This window comes from Porites lutea, chromosome 5 (assembly GCF_958299795.1).
Source record: "Porites lutea chromosome 5, jaPorLute2.1, whole genome shotgun sequence".
Lineage (NCBI taxonomy): Eukaryota > Metazoa > Cnidaria > Anthozoa > Scleractinia > Poritidae > Porites > Porites lutea.
Window position 1 is genome coordinate 758,037 of NC_133205.1, and position 19,227 is coordinate 777,263.

The window sequence follows — 19,227 nt, forward strand, 5'->3', positions numbered from 1 at the left end:
TTATAGAATAACCAAATCTGAAGAAAAATAGAACCTTCTGTCCACATGGGCTTGATGTGTCAAGATGTAGACTGGATCATAATCATTACAATCATGACAATGAACATAATTCATAAATATACCATTTGCTTCAGATTCCAAATCAGATCCTATATCAGTCCAATCATTGACTTTAAGGCTTGAGAAATTTTCATTCGAACCACCCTCTCTCCAGCATGCAAAAAGACGTTCTGACTGACCAGGCTAACGCACAAGACATAATTTTAGTTAATTTTCAGCAAGACGCATGGAAGTATGTGTTCTGGACTTAAATGGCCACTCAGTTAGAAAATGAATTAACAATTTCAAGATTTCGGTAATTTTCCTACTTGGGTATACTAAAAATGATACCAAAAAAAATTTCCGCTCCGTTAAAACGATATTTAAAAAGACACAGGTTAAAGAAAAATGGGTGGAATTAGTATTTCGCTTCATTTGAGTGTAATAACTTAATCGCCTTAATTATAATTCGGAGGCAAAATGAAAGAAGTCTTAATGGCAGTCGGCTTTTTAAATTTGTTGATGGTAATTACGATAGAGACTGCCAAAAAATCAGATCATTTTCTCTGCTTTGCTTTCGGTTTAGATTGATACAAATTTGCCTGGTTACTATCATTCGTTCTTGAGGCAATCTACCCGAAAGAAAGAAAATGGATCGATCCAATAAAAATATGAATCAATCAAAAATTCCCAAAAGTCTAATTTGTACTTCGTGAATTTTTGCAAAGTGTTTATAATTGTGAAGGCCTACATTAAACTGATACTATCTATTCCAGTCGGTTCGTATTAAATTTCAATTGTATGGGAATTGCTAAAAGTATCAGACTTACTTTATTTCTAAATCCATGGGGTCTGTAAGGCCGAAATTGGAGACTTTGTTTACAAAATTCACTAAATCAGAAAGCTAGATTAGCTCGTTAATTTCCATCCTATTATTAATTAATTGTAAGGCCTGTCTGCCCACCGACCACAATACACCAAAATTCGAGCGGGAAACTTATTACCAAAAAGCAACATCGATACATTTGGTACCGTTCTTTTTTTAATTTAGCGATTCGATATATCATCTGAACGCTTTGAAAAGTGTAAATAAGGATTCATTATTGACTGAATTCCCAGAAAACTCGCCCTGTTTTGCGTTTGTTAATGTTCCCCGCAGCTGACGAAAAGTGAGTTTCCACCGCTTGTTGTGAACTTATCGTTTGTATTCAGGTCTTGGTTTATCAAGAATGCTAGTCACGTCCATGGGAAAACTTCTAATTTGCCTGCTGTTTTATTTTAATTCAATAGGTAAGTTGCCTTGTAGGATTTTTCGTAACTTTTTGCTTTATCATGTTTCAGTTTGATGTGGTGATCGAGTTTCAAAATTAGTTGCATGTTTGTTATATTTAACATTTACATATCTGTTACGTTAAATGTTTTGAGCGTCACTGCCCAGGATATTGCCGTAATTTTCGTATCGAATAGATCGCTTCAAATTGAAACTTAAATTTATTCTTTCCATTTTCTTATTTTAGGGTTTTTAAGTAAAGCATACCAAAAATGAGTGCAAAAATTTTTGGTTTTAAATTGGCTGATAAAGACTGGTGGGCTTTAATTATAACTGTTGAGATATAAAAAAATCATTACGTTTTTCATTCCAATCAGTTCAGCCTTTTCCTCTGTGTGGCTAAATCAATCACAGAATATTTGAATAAAAAAAGTGTCCTTAAGTTTAACATAGAAGATGACCTAACTCAGTTTTTCCAGATATGTCCCTTTTTTAATTTTTTATAACATACGACTGGTATTTTTATACGCCGATGAATTGATGAATCACTAGGGAAACTACGTTTTTTTGGCAGCTGCGAATAAACAATTCTACGAAGACTTGGAGCAGCTACAGAAGGACCTGTTCACAAATTACAGTACCAATATCATCCCTCAGAAAAATAAAACTATTGCAGTCAAAGTTCAGTTCGACATAGCCCTCAATCAAATAATTGATTTGGTAAGTGTCTCGGCGCGTCTTAATTACCTAACGTAATTCACGCAGGTTTAAACGCCTACTCGATAGGATTTAATTCTCAAGTGACTTATACTTTTTGGAGTATCTTTCAGTCCAGTCTTTTTTAGTTTCAAGATCATGATATCTCGGATTGTATGTAAAACGAAATAAAATGACAAAGACGGGTTATTTTGGTTTCCCCAAAGCGATCCTTATAACAGGACTTTACTATGTTCTATTTGTCACTGATTTTATGGGATTTAATTAAATTAGATATCTAAGCTCAAAAGACTGTAAAAAGGGATACGTGTATGCTTTATCGAAGCACCCAAATTTCTGCTATTTCAAAAATTGAAACATAACAAGAAAGGAATTGATCGCAGCAAAAAGGAACAAACTGCCTGTTTTGCTTCATTTTTCCCGAGTTTTACAATTTTATTGTTGCGGCCCATGAGAGCATGAATAATATATAGTTGTTGTTAGTCTTAGAGCTCCTTTACGATAGTAGGATAATTGACCCTGCTGGGAATTGGGACTGTGGATCTTACTGGAACAGATCTTGTCTTTGCCGCGAGGCCAGAGTTCAAATCAGTAAATCGAAAAAGAAAAACCGAGAGACCGATGAGAGCCTTAAGAGAGTGGAAAGAGGCTGAATGTCTTTTTGGCTTTGAAAACAGGGAAATGGTTTTGTTTAGAGAATTTTTAGTCTGAAAATGTCCTTAAAACGTTTCTTTAAAAAAGAATAGGACACAATGTCCACTACAACAGATCTCCTCAGGAATCGCATCAAACACTGGTTGTTGTTGTAAACAACAAATGAGATTAACGTTCAGCCATTTGAATTAATAACAATCTCTTTCTCAGTGAAAACGAATAAAGGTTAATTGAAAATCTAAATGCTCGCAGATTGTCGAATCGATCAAACCATCACTTTGATTTTAGATGTCTTGAGCAAATACGTATATTGTTGTATTAAATGAACTTGAAGAATTTAAAAGGATCCTCGCTGATATTTACCTAGTAGTATACTTTATAAAAATTATTCTTTCCGGATTCAAGGGATTAGAAGCTCGATTGGATTGGATTGAAAATTTAGTAGTCTATCAATCTGCAAGAGAAAAGTAACAAAGGGTCCAGTAGTTGCCTATGTAACTACTGTTTTTCACATTATTTTAATTATTATTATAGTTTTTTAGATGTTGAGAATTATACTGTTCCAATAACGGGTTACGAAATATACGGCTGCTCCTTGTTTTAGGAATAAGATCGTAGGATTGATCTAATGAATTATCAGCTAGGCCTAAATTCTTTTTTTTTTTTTGTCAAACATTCTTTTGTTGGTGTTAAACGAGGCTGTTTTATCTTATCCTGCAGAGGTAGACAAGGAAAGTGATTACGAGTATCCGGATATGTAATATTAATATCTTTGTTTTGGACAAACAGCTGTACTGAGCCAAAACAGTCAAGACTGACTCATAGCCGACTCACTTCGAGATTCATTTCTTTAATCCTAACTGTCTCTTCGTATTAATTTAGTTACGAAACCCATTTTCGACTCGTAAACCTCACTGATCATGGAGACATCTTTCTAGTGACCAATTCACAGGCCCAGTTTAACTTGGTTGCACCTTCTTTTCTGTGTCATTGTATCATTTAATTGCGGTTCAGTATGCCGTTCAGTCGAAAATTCTAAAAGATGGGTTCAATGCACTTTTTAAATTACAAATATTTAAAAGTCGAATGAAACTAGATCCACCAGGCAGTAATTTGACAGGTTTTCAGTTTTTGTTATGCGAAGAATTAAAATCGTAAAAAACATCGTATAAACGTACTAAATTTTACATTCATCAGTGGTATTCAGATTGCTGTGTAGAAGTTTTTTGTTATGAGTTCTCTGTCCTAGATGCGTCCAAATAGAATTAAAAGCTCTGTGTGTTTTCAATTTTTTTTTTTGACCCGACAAAGAAATTTAACGAATACTCTGCATTCATCAAGTATAACTCCAATCAATAACACTTGTAATATTATTTTCTTTCACTGATTTGATTAACAGCCTGACCATGAAATATCTCACTATAAAAGTTCCAAGGTATTAGCAAAGCATAGTACGGGGGGGGAGGAGGGGGGGGGGGTCACGGGACAGGAGTTAGTGTTACTTTCATGAGGATTGATCGATCCCCAAGGTTTCGATAGCAAAATTTAAAGCTTACATCTCCAAAGTTTTCCTGATCAACTGATCATGTATTATGACAAGAGAGAATGAGCTAGGTCATTCTTTCTTGAGTATGATTACCTCTCTTGTTATTAAGAAACACAACCTTAACGAAAAGAGGGGACTGTTCCGCGCAGTCTACGCAAACTTTGCTGGGTGTTCGGGACAGTTATGTTTAATTTTTAGTTGTAAATTTCCATTAATTGCTATTGTGCGTTTGTAGTTTTTCAATAGAGAGCTTAAGCAAAAACGAAGGCCACGACTGCGACAACGTCACTCAAAAAAAGAATTTGCTTTTTTTCAAACGTTCAATTTGTCACATGATGACGATTTTTTTCTGGAATTAATTTCTAAAGAAAATGAAAAGTCGTTGTCTTCAGTTCACGTTGAGTACATAAAACGTGAAAATAGGGAAGTTTCACGTCGTGTTCGTGCAATGACGGCATAGAAATGTACAAAAAAAGCGTGATTATCAGAAGTACGTGCAAAGTTGTTGTTTTGCTAATCGAAGCCGATTGCTTTTCTTTGCCGCTCTCGTTGCCGTCGCCGTCAATGTTGCTTAAGCTCCCTAATATTCATTGTTTGCGGGGTAAAGCCGAATCGTTATAGATGTTTTTCAAGGCGGATAGATTGCTTAAAAACAGTTTTATCTAAAAGGGTCGAGTCTAGATTTTTCTATTCTGCATGTGTATTGGCATCATAACGATATCTGCTTTTTAGTAATTAGATTACATGTTATACGTGATATAATATCATAGCTTTTGTTACTCTCTGTCTAGACATTTTTTTTCTGAAAAGATTAAATGAAGAAAAGCTTTCGTGCGAGATTCGGAAAAAGATTACCATGTTCTCTTAACCCTGAATTCTTTCTTTTTCTAGGATGAGAGACTGCAAACTATGACGACCATTGTTTGGGTGAGGCTTGTGAGTATCCATGGTTACCGTATTGGACAGTACTCCCTTATTTTACAGCCATATAGTCATTTACGGGACAGAGGATACACGGTCCCTCCTGGCCCTGCTCTAATATATGCATTTTGACTATGTTTTGTGAAAGAGGGCTCGGTTGGGTGTCAAGAAGTGCGAGCCCATCTGAAGTGTTAAAATGAGTACGGTTAAGGGTTCAAAGAAACAGGGTACTGACATACCCCACCGGCTTCACTGAGTTTCCAAGAGTATCCCCAGTCCCTTTTTGGCGTGTTCTCCACATAGTGGGCGTAAGAGATGCGTACTTATATATCCAAGGGGCTTAAAATTGAAAACCGCAGAATATAATTACTAGTGTTTTTATCCAGGAAAAGCGTTTATGGATCTGTATCAGTGTGTCCAACTGTTGTGTCTTCAGTTTCTCATCTTTGACGTTATGGCTAATTATACGTCTTAATTTTATCGAACTTATTGCTTAACTCCTTCATTTTTGATTAATTTTCACAGAAAATAAATTTTCTCGTAAAGTCAAGAGAAAATATTCTCTGTCCATGTAATACATTATTGATTTCATTATTGCGCATCCTTTAAACATTTTTCTTTACCTCTTCCTGTTTTCACAGTATTGGAATGATTTTAGGTTACAATGGAATAGCTCTAATTATGGATCAATAGAGTCGTTCGTGACATCTTCAAAGAAACTTTGGCTTCCAGACATTACTTTGTACAACAAGTAAGGCATACAATTTTTTGTTCCTGGTTATTATTTTTTTATGCAAAATTTATCCAATTACGCTAACAGTTATTTTCGGCTGGTTTTTTCCATGTAGTAAGAGTCTTAATTTAATTTAGTTTCATTAGACAAATTCAGTTCTTTTGAAAATACCGCGAAAGTACTTTGTAGTTACCTGAGAATCAACGACGACTTAGCAGAAGTTTACCAGCTTCAGAACATGCCCTGCTTAGCAAACTCAAAGATGTGTTTTCCAAACGCTGCATGGGTTTAGTACCTCAAACTATCTGAGGCGAATCCACAAAAAAAAACATGAGGGAGAAATCAACAGTTTAAATTATCTTGGCAATCTTCCCACTTTCGATTCGTACATTGCCTAGGGCTCAACCAGTGACTTGCTTAAAAGATAAATCCCCACAAAAGCTAAGAAAAATATACAGTCTTGATGCTTTTGTGGCTATTAGGCAAAAAAAATACAAATTAAAAGACTTTGCGACTCATTGAGCCGTAAAGCCAAAAATTTTGTTTGGCACAACTGACTCACCAGGAAAGGTTGGAGGACATAAAGTAACACGAATCAAGGCTTACCTCAGTCTTATACCGGGTTACCCAGCTCTGCTAAATGTAACGGCAATGAAAGTGCTTTCCCAAAAGAAGCAAAAATTCTTCTTTTATTTTTATTAACAGTGCTAATGACAATTATGACAAAGAGAAAGAAGAATATTATGGGCTTACCGTAAGTTCTAATGGTGATGTAGGATGGTTCTACCCCACAATATTCAAGAGTTCATGTACCATTGACGTCACCTATTTTCCGTTTGATGATCAGGTAGGGGAAAATGTTTAAAATATCATTTCATTCAAAAAGTAAGGTCGGGCTACTTCAAACTTTGTCAGGCTTATTCAAACTCGTTCAATTCAGCAAATGTTGGCACATTTTTCTGAAGTTGAATTCTAAAAGACTGGATAAAAAGAAAAAGAAAGTCGTTGTCATATGTTCACGTCTAGACTACGAGTTGTCCCCCATTTTTCCGCAGGGATAGTAGAGCGAGCGAAACGGGAGCGCGCGTGCCATTCACCCCACGCGAGAAAGGCGAGACGCGGTGGACCTTTTCTCGCGCGGGGTGATTTTCACGCGCGCTCGCCTTTCGCTCGCTCTACTATCCCTTAGGACAAATGGGGGAAAACTCGTAGTCTAGTTCACGTCCTCAACAAAACGTGAAATTAGGCACTTTCACGTTGTAGTCGTGCAGCGACTACAAAGAAACAAAAAAGCATAATGCACGGGCAAAGTTGTTGTTTTGCCGATCCAAACCTGTTATTTTTTTGCCGTTCTCGTTGGCGTCGCCGTCTTTGTTGCCTAAGCTCCCCATTGTTTTCCCCAAGCAGGGAGTTGATTGGGAATTTCTCATCACCAAACATGATAGAAGGTCCTTTAGGTTATCTCCAAGACACTATAAAGGGACATGGTAGTCAAGTCCATGAGTAACATTAAAGAAAAAGAGTCACTTCATTTTTTTGGTTTTGTGCAAAGTGCAGCAAAATCCATTAACTAACTTGCCTCTCTTTCCAGAAATGCATTCTGAAGTTTGGGTCATGGTCCTATCATGGCTTGAGTCTGGATATATTTCACAAAGGTCCTGGAGATACTGCATCATTCACTGATAATGGCGAATGGATACTGGTTGGGATGCCTGTTACAAAATTCATTACCAAGTACCGCTGCTGTCCTGAGCCTTATCCATTTATAACTTACAATATCGTCATTCGTCGTCGTACCATGTATTATATCTTAAACTTTTTGACTCCGTGCGTACTCATGTCAGCATTAACAATCCTTGGTTTCTTTCTCCCGGTTGAGTCTGGAGAAAGAATGAATGTGGGTGTAACTGTATTACTATCGTTAACTGTTATACTTTTGTTACTAGCCGAAGAACTTCCAGCCACTTCCGAAGTTGTTCCGTTGATCTCCCGATATTATACCTTGACGATGGTGAATGTTTTTGTGTCCATTGTATTTACTTGCGTCGTTCTTACATTTCATCACCACTCTCCAACACCGCTACCGGCCTGGGTACGACTGTTCATCTGCCAGTGGTGTGCAAACGTCTTACGTGTAAAGAGAAACGGCAAGAAAACCAACGAGTCTTGCACTTCGGCAAAGAAATTTCTAAAAAATCGTAACATGAGAAGACATTCACTGGGCGAGCGTCTTTATAATGGCGATAGCACAGAGCCAGTTACTACTAACCCATTTGTCAGTGACAAAAATCATGCTAACGGTACACATCAGCTTGAAACGGATTCAAACACACCCATTCAATTACAAACCTTAGGTGATCAAAACCTTCGAAAGCGACTTAGTCAAGCCTCCAAACAGTCAGAGGCTCTGGATATTCTTGTGCAAAGGACTAAAAAAGATGAAGAGAAGGAGCACTTTCAGCAAGAATGGCGTTTTGCTGCTCGGGTGCTGAATCGATTGTTCATGTGGATTGTTCTGATCTTAGTTGTGTTTAACTGTCTGGTAGTGTTATTCTCGGCTCCAAGAGAAAACCTCGACTGAATTCACTTCGTGTGTACGTATATGGACCCATCCTCGTCGGTCATGAGACTGGTGGTGTCGGTCAGACAAAGCTGTCTTTCGTTCAGTTGTTATTAATGTCGTAAAAAGTTAGACTGCAAAACAGTCGGTTTTTTTCTCAAAATCAGTAAAGAAATCGGTTAAGCGTGGCGTAAGAGTCTTAAGCGCGAAGCGCGCTAGCGAGAGAAAAAAAAACCGACTCTCCCCAGTGTCGCTCTCTGTTTTCAACTTTGTTCCAGACTTTTCGTTTGACTGCTCGCGCTTACTTGAATACGCAAAAATACGAATGTTTTGCAGTCTATTTAAAAGTACGTTACGTTAAACAACTTCAAATTTTGAATCAAATGCGGATCTCCTACAGGAGTGGAAAGGTAGAAGATCCTCTTCTAAAAGATAGAGCTCGACTAACCGATTTATGTTCAAAATTTCGATCTGTGCATAAAATGACTAAAATTCGTTGTTTCGTAATATAATTATATCGTCGGTTCTTTTGTTTACTACAAAAGTGCCTGTGAGGTGGCATCCCTTGTGTGTAACTGATTGCTTGTGCATATGAACTGTAAACATGAAGTATGGGGCTATAAGAGTGTGACACTGCAAAATTACTGCGAGTCCAAAATAAACATGAAGCGTTTTCAATTGATGTAAAATGTAAAATGTTAATAGAACATATAAGTGAAAAGGTAACAAAACTGATAATGATTAGAAGACCTACGGACTTCTAACTGGAAAACCTTCAAATCGACCGTGCAAAGTTACATACACATTACTCATTATATGATTATATACTGACAAGAGACTAGTCTCTTGATACTGACGAATTAACAATGTAAATCAAGAGGAACATAAATGATCGTTGTAATATTGTCTCTACTGAGATTCATGATTGGTATAATATAAATGGTAGAGATCAAATAAGAGGGTCTTTGTTTGCGTTCAAGCATTCTTATTCTGATGCTTCCATCAAATTAACGTGCTTCAATGCTGAATTCAAAGGCAACAGATGTTGCAAAGTTTAGCATATTCACAGCAGCAGATTTCCAGGTCTTACCATGTCAAGTTTATAGAGTGAAGGCAGTGAACGCCCCAGTACGGCCAGTATTTTTGTCATTTCTGATCCCAGTTTTAGACCTGTTGCCTAAACGTTTATTAAAGCTTTTACTCCTATAGGTGCTTTGCAAAGAGTTGCACGTTTTTGCAAATACCAAAGGAACCAATAACGTGACTAAAGAGATTTCATATGAATGTTACATCACAAGATTTCCTCTGCAGACTCAATAGTTCAAACTCCGTACGGTGAAAGTAGTACTGCTGCTAAAAAGATTTAAATCAATTGGAATCGTCGCACCATAGGAATCCATCCACAAACTAACAGTCAAAAGTTAGAGCTAATCACCTTAGCTGTTCTCCTTTTATCCATTGAACCTGGGGTAAAGGAGTTAAAAAGGAAAGGCGTTATAAACAGCAACTGTTAATTGTAATTATACTCACTGATTCATCCAGTCGTGCGTCGAAAAATCAGACTTAATTACAAACCGTTTGATCAAAAACTGATGTAAAAAAGTGTAAGACGTATAGGAAAAGTTATACCGAATATATCATAAATAAAATGAAATATTATTATGAAAGGTAAATAAAGATAAATATTAAAGAAAGCGATTTGCTTTAATTGAATGTTGTTGAAGTGAACTTTATGGTCAATCGGAAACACAAACTAACTCCCCCGCTTTGTGCTTTATAAATGATCATCCTTCAAATTTGACACTTTTTAGGCGTAATGGCGGAAAAAATGAATCACGGCGTCAATACCATTCTTGAGAGCGCTTTATACTTACACAAAGAAAAATGGTTGTTTCGTTCACTCTCGCCACCGCCTCCCTCGAACCGCTGAGTATTTTCTAGTACCCATGCTCCGGCTTGCGAAAAAAATGGTACACTGTTCATTTTCACAGGGGAAGTTCAAAATGATATAAAATAACTAACGGGCATATCTGGTGATTATATAAGAAACATTAACTGGTAAGCTAGTGAAATTGTGGTGTGGATATCGTTCAAAGTCGTTTACGGGATGTTAGTAATAAAATTCAATTCCCTTCAACATAGCGGCTGGAAAGCTTTTTCCATAGTGCTATGGAATTTACATTTTCTAAGAACTCGAGAACAAGAAAAACTTGATATTATTACTAGTTAAAGTACATGGATGACCGGTGGCTAAAACGCATTTCGAAATTCATTCTTTATCCTACGTTACAGCTTATTAAGCCACTGTCGTGATGTCACGTGACGCTAGAAACCGATATAATTTTACCTATAAGAATTGAGTGATACTTGAGCATTTAGTGTAAATTGGCCAGCTTCCCCCTCTTCAAACTTTCAGCCTCAATTCACCCTATAAAACAAATCCCTTTTGAATAGTACGAACGGTAAAATATATTGCTTTACATATCCATATATATTTTATATGGCTGATACCATTCGCTCGGTTTTCTTGTTGAAATGTTTGAAACAAGTGATTCTAATAAATCTTGAAAAATTCACGTTGCCCGACTGCCAAGTTTTCCATTTATTTTCTCCTCATATTTATTTCACACTGTGGGGCATCTTGTTTTGATTCTAGCAACAGCAGGTTTAAATAAAATCTACCATTTTCACCATAACACAACAAAAAATGGTAAAAAAAAAAATGAAAACGTCGTTCAAGTGAACATTTTTTTGTTGTTTGAACACATAGAGTGAATGAAAAACGATGATTTGACATTACTATTAGAGTTCTGACTGATCTAAATTTTTCGGCATTTTCAGAATCGTTTCTTGTTGTGCGTTAATTAGGTTTCTCAGCATGCTGTACAAAATTTCAACCCAGTTTCATCTTCTGCAAAGTAAGTACCTAACTAAATTCAGTCACAGTTTACCAAAACTGCCAAACGCATCTTTGATGAAACTTGAACAGAGCTGATTTAGTAACTGTAGCGTTTGATTCGTCTTCCGTATATATAGAAGGGAAAATTAGGCAGATTACCTAATCAATAAAATAATTATGACTTCTCGCTTGGCGGCTCACAAAAAAAAAATTGAAAAAAAGCCGACAAAGAAGTTCTCTTGTGAAAATGAATCACTGCGACCAAATAACGAGAGACTGCGAAGTTATTGAAAATTTATCACTCAGCTGTGTGTTTTTTTTTATGAAATTCCGGGCCTGTGATAATTAGACAAGCCAAAACTCTCTAGCCACCTGTAAGCGTGTCAGCCAATGATATCAGTGCAGAGTATTCGCGCATACACTCCTCATGCAGCGCTATTTAGATTATCAGTAAAAGACATCCCGATATTTCTGTTAAACTAACCCTGTCGTTTACCCGCAATCGTTCGGACCAGGTTGCGAAGGCTTAGTATGTTATTTATGTTAAATGTCGGATTCTATTGAAAGAAATGGCAAGTTACATGCCTGCACTTCTCTGCGATATAATGAGAATTTTGTTACTCTTGCTGATTCTTTTCTTAAATTCAAGTGAAGGTAAGGATTTTTCAGTTGGTTTTGTGTTCTGAGTTTAGTGTCATGTCAAACATTTATGAACCTGCTTCTGAAATTAGAATTGACCCTAAAAGTAATGTCGCACTGGGATTAAACCGTTGGCTTAAAGCACCTTCCAGGCAAATTCGCAGTTTACGCGTTCGATTCGTGTTTTAAAAATATATTCAGATTGAATTGCACCGTTTTAAATATCAATACAAGCTTATTATCAAATATCTGTCTGTGCGACAAAAAATTCTTCACTTCTACCGCGAGTCAAAATAAAATTAGCTAATATAAGTATTCATCAGAGACTTTCTAAGTCTTTGAAATAAAATTGTTTTGCATCGCCATAAAACCCAAACATAGTAAAAACCTACGGTCACTAGATGAATCACCTACTAGACCTTTGACGGAGACCGGTTAGGATTATCAAATGACGGCAAAAATATGGTTCGTCTCAGTATAGGTGCAATGATTAATTTAAGCCGTCTCCAGTATTCTTCCCTTAACTATACTGACATTTAGATGTCGGAAATTTAATCGTGAGTCTGAACTGAGATAAGCATGAGAAAACTATCAATTTTTTGCCCATTTTCCATTTAGTATTTATTAGACAGGGGTTGCACGCGTTTTTATCATCCGACTTGTAAGTCTCCCTCTATTTGCATGTGATTTCAGCTTTTTCTTCCCTTTTACTCCCAATTATTAAAAGCTGAGTGCGTTCTTAGATTAACTTATGCGTTCACGCCAAACATTTAGGGACATCTTAAAGTTCTCGATCGCGAATCAACCTGATAGAGTACCCTGAGGCTAAGCCCTCTCTTGCACAATTAAGCTCGTAATCTGAATGGCTATTAAAACATAGACTGGACCAAGGAAATAAGAAATGATCTACTCTCTTAGTAATTTTCACAAACTCTCCCTTAATCCGACCGCCATTGCTAAGGAACAAACAATTCAGAGTTACACATGTGACAAGATTATCACGTGACAAATCATGTGACCACAATTAGCTAAACCAATTTTGATTCCAAAAACGTGTCATTTTGAATCTTCTACTTAACTATCCAACTGGCCTCAATTGTAAAAAAGGTGTCATGATAACGCTTTCTACTGGACAAATATCTATTCATTGAAAAGCGTAATTGGTTTTCCCAAAGGATAGTGATTTATCAGTTAAATTGCGCTATGTAGCGTTGGAACATCCGATCCTTGGCCTGGATCCGTGGATTGGATTGTGTAACCATACAGGTTTATTTGTTTGTTTTTTGCTTGTTTTTTTTGTCCACTGACAGCGTTTAACATTTGATTTCAGGCGTCCCGAGCTCTCATATCGTTCAAGAGCTCGAGTACGATTTATTTCACTCCTACGACAAAAGTGTGCTTCCCAAAACAACTTTAGAGAAGGGTGTTGTAGTCACATTGGATTTGGCGTTGAACCAGATCATAGATGTGGTAAGTAGTTTAAAAGCTATCATGGCTGATATCAACTGATTGAGGTCATATGAGGGCTTGCCATTCTGTACTTGTAGAGCCTCATTAGCAACTGTTTACCAATACGGTCCACAATTTAGAGTTGGTGAAGGATTCAATCAATCCAAATTATCCCGGGAGCCAAAGGGCATCCGATCGAAACTCCTGTACTTGGGCCACTAAGTATTGCCTCTAACCAAACTAACGTTATTTATAGAGCCGTTGACACCATGACAGTTCTACAAACCAGGTCTCCAACTAACTTGAGACACTTTCCAGATCGAATTGGAATTGGAAATGTTGCTTTTACCCCCCGTGTAAAGGAATCCAGATTGAGGAATCTGGGAAATTTTTACTTGTGGAATCCGGAAAACCCTCAAGGAGTCCAGAATCCCTCTAACAACGATTGGAATGCAGAATCCAAGTTCCACCAACAAATATTGGAATCTAGTACCTTGGAATCCTGAATCCACGGCGTGGAATCCAGAATCCAAGACTGTCCTGGATTTCCTTATATGGGGCAATGCTTTTGGTTTAGAGGAGAAAACAGGAATACCAGTAAGAAATACCTCTCGGCCGAGCAATAAACAGAACCCTCAACACACTCAACTCCGAGTAACTATATAGTGTACGCTGAGACTCGAACCCAGGCCACATTGGTGGGAGGAGTCAAGAGCTAATCGTCATCACTGACTGCGTCATCTCAGCTGCTTCCTAAAACTGAATTCATTAAACTAAGCTGTAACTTTTTTTTCATCCATTGCAGAACAAGCGAGCTCAAACAATGACTGCTGTAATTTGGGTGCGGCAGGTAATAAAGAAATACGCCAAATTTGGTTTATCAACTGAGTTTTCTGAGTCACCGTCAGAGCAAAGGCCTAGCAATCAAACGTCACTTTCTCAGTTTATTTCAGTGGGAAATATATTGACTTTTATGAAATCAGTTGATAAATCCAAATTATGTGTTTCAATCACCTATACTACTGACGTAGTACCATAGTACATGCTCTTTCCTAGTTTAACAGATCTTTAAATAAAATAGTTGTTTCCCTTTTAACTCCTCACAGAGATTAAAGGAAAAACTTCAGATGCATAAAATCAGATTTCTTCATGTAAAATACAAAGAGTTAAATAGTACTTAATGCAACCGTTTAGTTGAAACGGTTTGATCTCAATAGAAACACCATAGCTTGGACTTTGGCTTTGGTTCTACTAGGCTTTCAGATCCGACGGGAGCAGACTCCACCCCTATATTTGTTGATTAAGGGAGAAAATTTCACCTAGACTACGAGGAAAGCTTTCCAATAATTAGTAAAGGAGAAAGCAAGGGTGAACGTAAACAAATATCAGCCTCTTTGTCCATTGATTAAACTTAAACAGGACATCTCCAGGTTCAAATCTTTGTTGATGCAACATAACAGTCCGCTTATTGACTGTAAATGTTTTATCCATGAATCTATAGTATTGGAGTGACCACAGACTTAAGTGGAATGCTTCTGATTATGATGACGTGACATCTATTGTGACTCAAGCCAGTCATTTATGGCTTCCGGACATAACTCTTTACAACAAGTATGTATAGAACACGTGCTTCTTAAGGTGATTATAAATAACTAAAATGGGTCAGTTCAATGAGCTTTTTCAACTTGTTATCAGTACCTATGTTGCTAACAAGAGAATTCCAAGCAAATTTTGTTGTGAAGGCTGATGTTTTTCTCGTGTTTCATGGCTTGAAAAAAATGTCCTTGTCAAGGTTTGTTAAACCATAGTCCTGTTTTTATTGTTGCCGTTGTTGTTTCTGTTGTTTAATTCTTGTTTTCTTCGATACTCGACGGTTGGAAGCCAAATCTCTCCGTTTTACTAGTGACGATGGAGTTGAGAATATTGCAAATATTGATCCCTTTTTCGATGCTATGAGTAGATTTGCAAAAAGCATTGTGAATCCAAAGCTACTGTGGGGAACACCCTGCTATGAGTAGATTTGCAAAAAGCATTGTGAATCCAAAGCTACTGTGGGGAACACCCTGCTAATAGGTAACTTTGGATACAACTGTTAAGGGCGGCGTTTTATTTGAGGGGGGAATTAAATTTATCATCATGTAAAGACTGAGAACTGTGTTATATTTTACACTTAATAAATTTTCTTGGGAGTAGTTAATTCTGTCGCTTGTTTTCGTCTAGTGCAAAGGATGATTATAATATCGACAAGGAATCTTACCACAGTCTGACGATATCCTCTGATGGAAACATCTCACGATTCTTTCCGACTATTTACAAATCTTCTTGCAAACTGGATGTAACCAATTTTCCTTTTGATGATCAGGTAACCCACCAAATCAGTACTGAACCGGAGCTCTAAGAAATTTAGGGGGCAATTGGGGGCAATTTAAGCAAGCCCGGCCGCCCGGTTAGCTCAGTTGGGAGAGCACCGGTCTGCTGAGCGGGAGGTAGCCAGGTTCACGCCCTTGCAGGACTAGCCTGTGCCAGGCTCTCAGTTAGTATAGTGAGGACGTATTAAACGAGCAAAGCGAAAATAAAACGCGCACGACTTGGCAAAGGGGGCGGTAGCGGAGGGGAAAATGGGCCGTCTCTCCTCTTTTGTATGTATTTTGCGCGCCCTGGCCAGGACTCTAGATATCTGATATAGTAGACAGCTTGTTTATTATTCTTGTCTCGGTTTTCTTAATATATACAACTTTTGCCTGGCCTCAAAAGTGAACACGAAGAAGAAAAGACGAAGTAGCCAACAGATTTGAATGCCCTTTATAGCAAATCAACTGAAACTAATGTCCTGTTTACCTCAAACAACTGAACTAGACAAAGCACATCTGGGTAGTGGTCTCAATATTTTAGACTAACAAAGAATGTTATGTCAGAAATTTACTTTCTTATCGACATTTCTCTTAGCCTTGACCACCAGTACAGATCTCAAGGTCGACACGGTCAAGGTTAATAAATTTGCAATTTAAAAAAAACATGCCTATACTTGGTACCATCCTAAGAAAAGCTAGATTTAGTTTTATTTGGGATTGATTTGATGAAGTAAATCGGCAATCGACAATGTACCACAGTATTTTAAGATGTTAACCGCTTTATGAATACGTTGCTTGAAAGGAAAAGGGGGGGATCCAGGCTCCCGGCCACCTCTGCCTTTGGCCTTTTCCCTTACCTTTTCCCATTTTTTAAGAAAAAAGTCCTGGTGACGAGGGAGTTGTTTGGAACAAGGCGCGTTAAAAAGCGAAGGACGCGTTCCTTTACACATCGACTACGTGCTTTATGGTAGCCAATTTATTCTAATTCATCCACTCATTTGATCATCACAATCAGTTTTCACTCCCACACTGACGCCGCTCAACAGAGTTTAGAAACTAACCCCTATTATCATCCAGGCACTTCTTCTTTCATAGATCATAGGGATAACGGTTAGTATGAGGGGATGTGCGCGTCTGCAATTAATTTGCTCTCTTGTACTTTCTCAGGTCTGCACACTCAAATTGGGCTCCTGGGCCTACAATATCTATGAAATGGATCTCAATAGTAAGGGAAACGGCGACATCAGTTCATTTATACCGAACGGAGAATGGACTCTACAGAGCATGCCTTCCAGAAGACACGAGACCAAGTTTCGCTGCTGTCCTCATCCGTACGTGTTCCTCACATACGACATACACATCAAGAGAAGATCGCTTTATTATGTGTTGAACTGTTTCATGCCCTGTTTGATTATGATGGCATTGACAATCCTCTCTTTTTATTTGCCATCAGAGACAGGAGAGCGCATGGGTGTTGGTATAACCGTGCTGTTGTCGTTAAGTATCATACAGCTTATTTTGTCCGATTCACTTCCGCCCACGTCCGAAGTGCCGCTGATCGTAGTATACTACGGGCTCACTATGCTAAACATTTTTATGTCGCTAGTTTTCTCGTGTATTGTTCTTACGTTATTCCACCAGTCTCCATACCCATTACCCCGCTGGCTCCGGCTTTTCGTATGCCACTGGGGCTCCAAACCCCTGCGATTGCACAATGAATGGAATCAAATTAAAGAGAAGAGAAAACAACTGGAAAGAAAATTAAAATCTGCTTCCAATACAATGGCATTTGAGTGTGCAGTCAACTGGATACCAGAAATGTCGCTGCCTTCCCACGGGCCCACTGCCACTTTGCTAAACAGCCACGAATCCCGTGACAAATTTAGTGACCATAAAAATGACTGTACACTAACGAAAAAATTACTGGAGGAGGAACTGGAGAACGCACTTCGAGAGGAATGGAAATTTGCCTCGCGGGTCATCAATAAATATTTCATGTGGATTATTATATCTGCGATCACAAGCAACGCTTTGTACGTCATTCTTATGGCGCCCAGTGGAAATCTTCTATGAATCAACTGGCCGGCTAAAAAAATGCGAGGGGAATGAAAAATAGTATGGTCATGTTACACAGCCAACGGTTTCGCTTGAGAATAACTCTCTAGTGAGGATTCAGCTTGTGTCACAGAGGCAAGCAAATCAAATTTAAAAGAAGACGTTCAAAAAAAGCAGAAATACTTTCTATTCGTTACCGTAGATAATGAACAGGGCACTTAGTTTCGATTTTTCGTAATTCTAAATAAAAAAGAACTAAAAGAAATACGAACTTAAGCTTTCTCAACGTATTTATGGAAGATTTATTAGATATAGGATAGAAGAGAGTGGAAAAAACAAAGTTCGAAGAACCTTAACACATAAACCCATAAGTACATATATGTAATTTATGTAATATATGGTAATTTTAATGTACCCCTACCCATAAACCAGCCCGTTGACCAGGCTTACGGGCTCACTTACACCTTTGCGTGATCATGGACTATATGTAATCGTAAGACAAACAACAAATTCGGGTGTTTTTCATTATTGGTTCGCTGGTGTGGTGTGGGTATTATGGTTCAGTGTCTTTTCAACTTTTGTATCACGTCATTTGGTGATTGCACCGGTCCATTCTCGTCCCCAGAGCCACTCGGCTTAATTCGTGAAACAAACGACGGGCTCTGGGAACGGGAATGGCACCCGTCTGGCCCCCAACACCAAGACACTAACACAAATTCCAAAGCTCAGAGCAGAAAAAAAAAAATTCATTTACAACCTTCTCTTGGGATACAGCTAAGTAACGTAAGTAATTCTCTCGCTGATGAAGTAAGAGCGTTTCAAACGAAACATTCGAATTTGTTATAATTTTTTGCTCTGAGGCTTGTTAAGAACTTTAATTTGCAATCATCTTTGCATGTAAAATCTGAATATTCCTTTTCTTCTTACTTGTATTATTTTTGCTAATGAGTTTTAAAATGCTTTGAATGGGTGATTTTTTATATTTTGCGGAAGTAGTTTTTTGGCGATTTTTCCAGTCTGGATTTTCTTACTGGAATTATTTTTTTCTCGATTCTAAAAAATTACGTTAAGAATTTTTTGCGTTTTATTAGATCCAAAGTACAAAAAACCCTAAATATTTGAAAATAAAATACTATTGTCTTTCTACGTAATTTAATTTTGTCTCATTCTCAGCCCTCGTGGCTACCTTACTGCTACTTAATTTCGCGGCTCTTTAATTTCTTGTTTTTCGCGATTGCAAAAAAATTGCGAAAATAAATCCTCGCGAAATTTAATACCCATAAAGAAAATTCAAAAAAACACTGTCATATTATAGCAACGATATGTATCAACAAATTTCTTTCTGGTTTTACTGGTAAGCGCTATTTGTGTCTTAGCTTCCGTTGTGTAATGAC

The 19,227-nt window shown here is 37.6% G+C and overlaps 2 protein-coding genes across 2 annotated transcripts; both read left to right on the plus strand.

The window, feature by feature from the left end:
• The first annotated feature begins 796 nt into the window (after positions 1–796).
• Positions 797–8,669, plus strand: LOC140937500 (neuronal acetylcholine receptor subunit alpha-7-like). The gene is made up of 6 exons (XM_073387058.1): positions 797–1,329; positions 1,884–2,029; positions 5,118–5,162; positions 5,789–5,898; positions 6,586–6,727; positions 7,472–8,669. The coding sequence occupies exons 1-6, from the start codon at positions 1,269–1,271 to the stop codon at positions 8,459–8,461; spliced, it is 1,494 nt and encodes a 497-aa protein (XP_073243159.1). The 5' UTR covers positions 797–1,268; the 3' UTR covers positions 8,462–8,669.
• A 3,239-nt stretch (positions 8,670–11,908) lies between these two features.
• LOC140936758 (neuronal acetylcholine receptor subunit alpha-10-like) lies at positions 11,909–18,127 on the plus strand. Its single transcript, XM_073386244.1, has 6 exons — positions 11,909–11,993; positions 13,309–13,448; positions 14,233–14,277; positions 14,929–15,038; positions 15,648–15,789; positions 16,946–18,127. The coding sequence occupies exons 1-6, from the start codon at positions 11,909–11,911 to the stop codon at positions 17,849–17,851; spliced, it is 1,428 nt and encodes a 475-aa protein (XP_073242345.1). The 3' UTR covers positions 17,852–18,127.
• Positions 18,128–19,227: the final 1,100 nt, after the last annotated feature.

Bases quoted from the DNA above. Each gene is read 5' to 3' on its own strand.
- LOC140937500 (XM_073387058.1), top strand. From the start codon at position 1,269: ATGCTAGTCACGTCCATGGGAAAACTTCTAATTTGCCTGCTGTTTTAT. The intron at 1,330-1,883 runs GTAAGTTGCCTT...TTTTTTTGGCAG, and splicing joins GTTTTATTTTAATTCAATAG to CTGCGAATAAACAATTCTAC. The intron at 6,728-7,471 runs GTAGGGGAAAAT...CTCTCTTTCCAG, and splicing joins ATTTTCCGTTTGATGATCAG to AAATGCATTCTGAAGTTTGG.
- LOC140936758 (XM_073386244.1), top strand. From the start codon at position 11,909: ATGGCAAGTTACATGCCTGCACTTCTCTGCGATATAATGAGAATTTTG. The intron at 13,449-14,232 runs GTAAGTAGTTTA...CATCCATTGCAG, and splicing joins TGAACCAGATCATAGATGTG to AACAAGCGAGCTCAAACAAT. The intron at 14,278-14,928 runs GTAATAAAGAAA...ATGAATCTATAG, and splicing joins CTGTAATTTGGGTGCGGCAG to TATTGGAGTGACCACAGACT.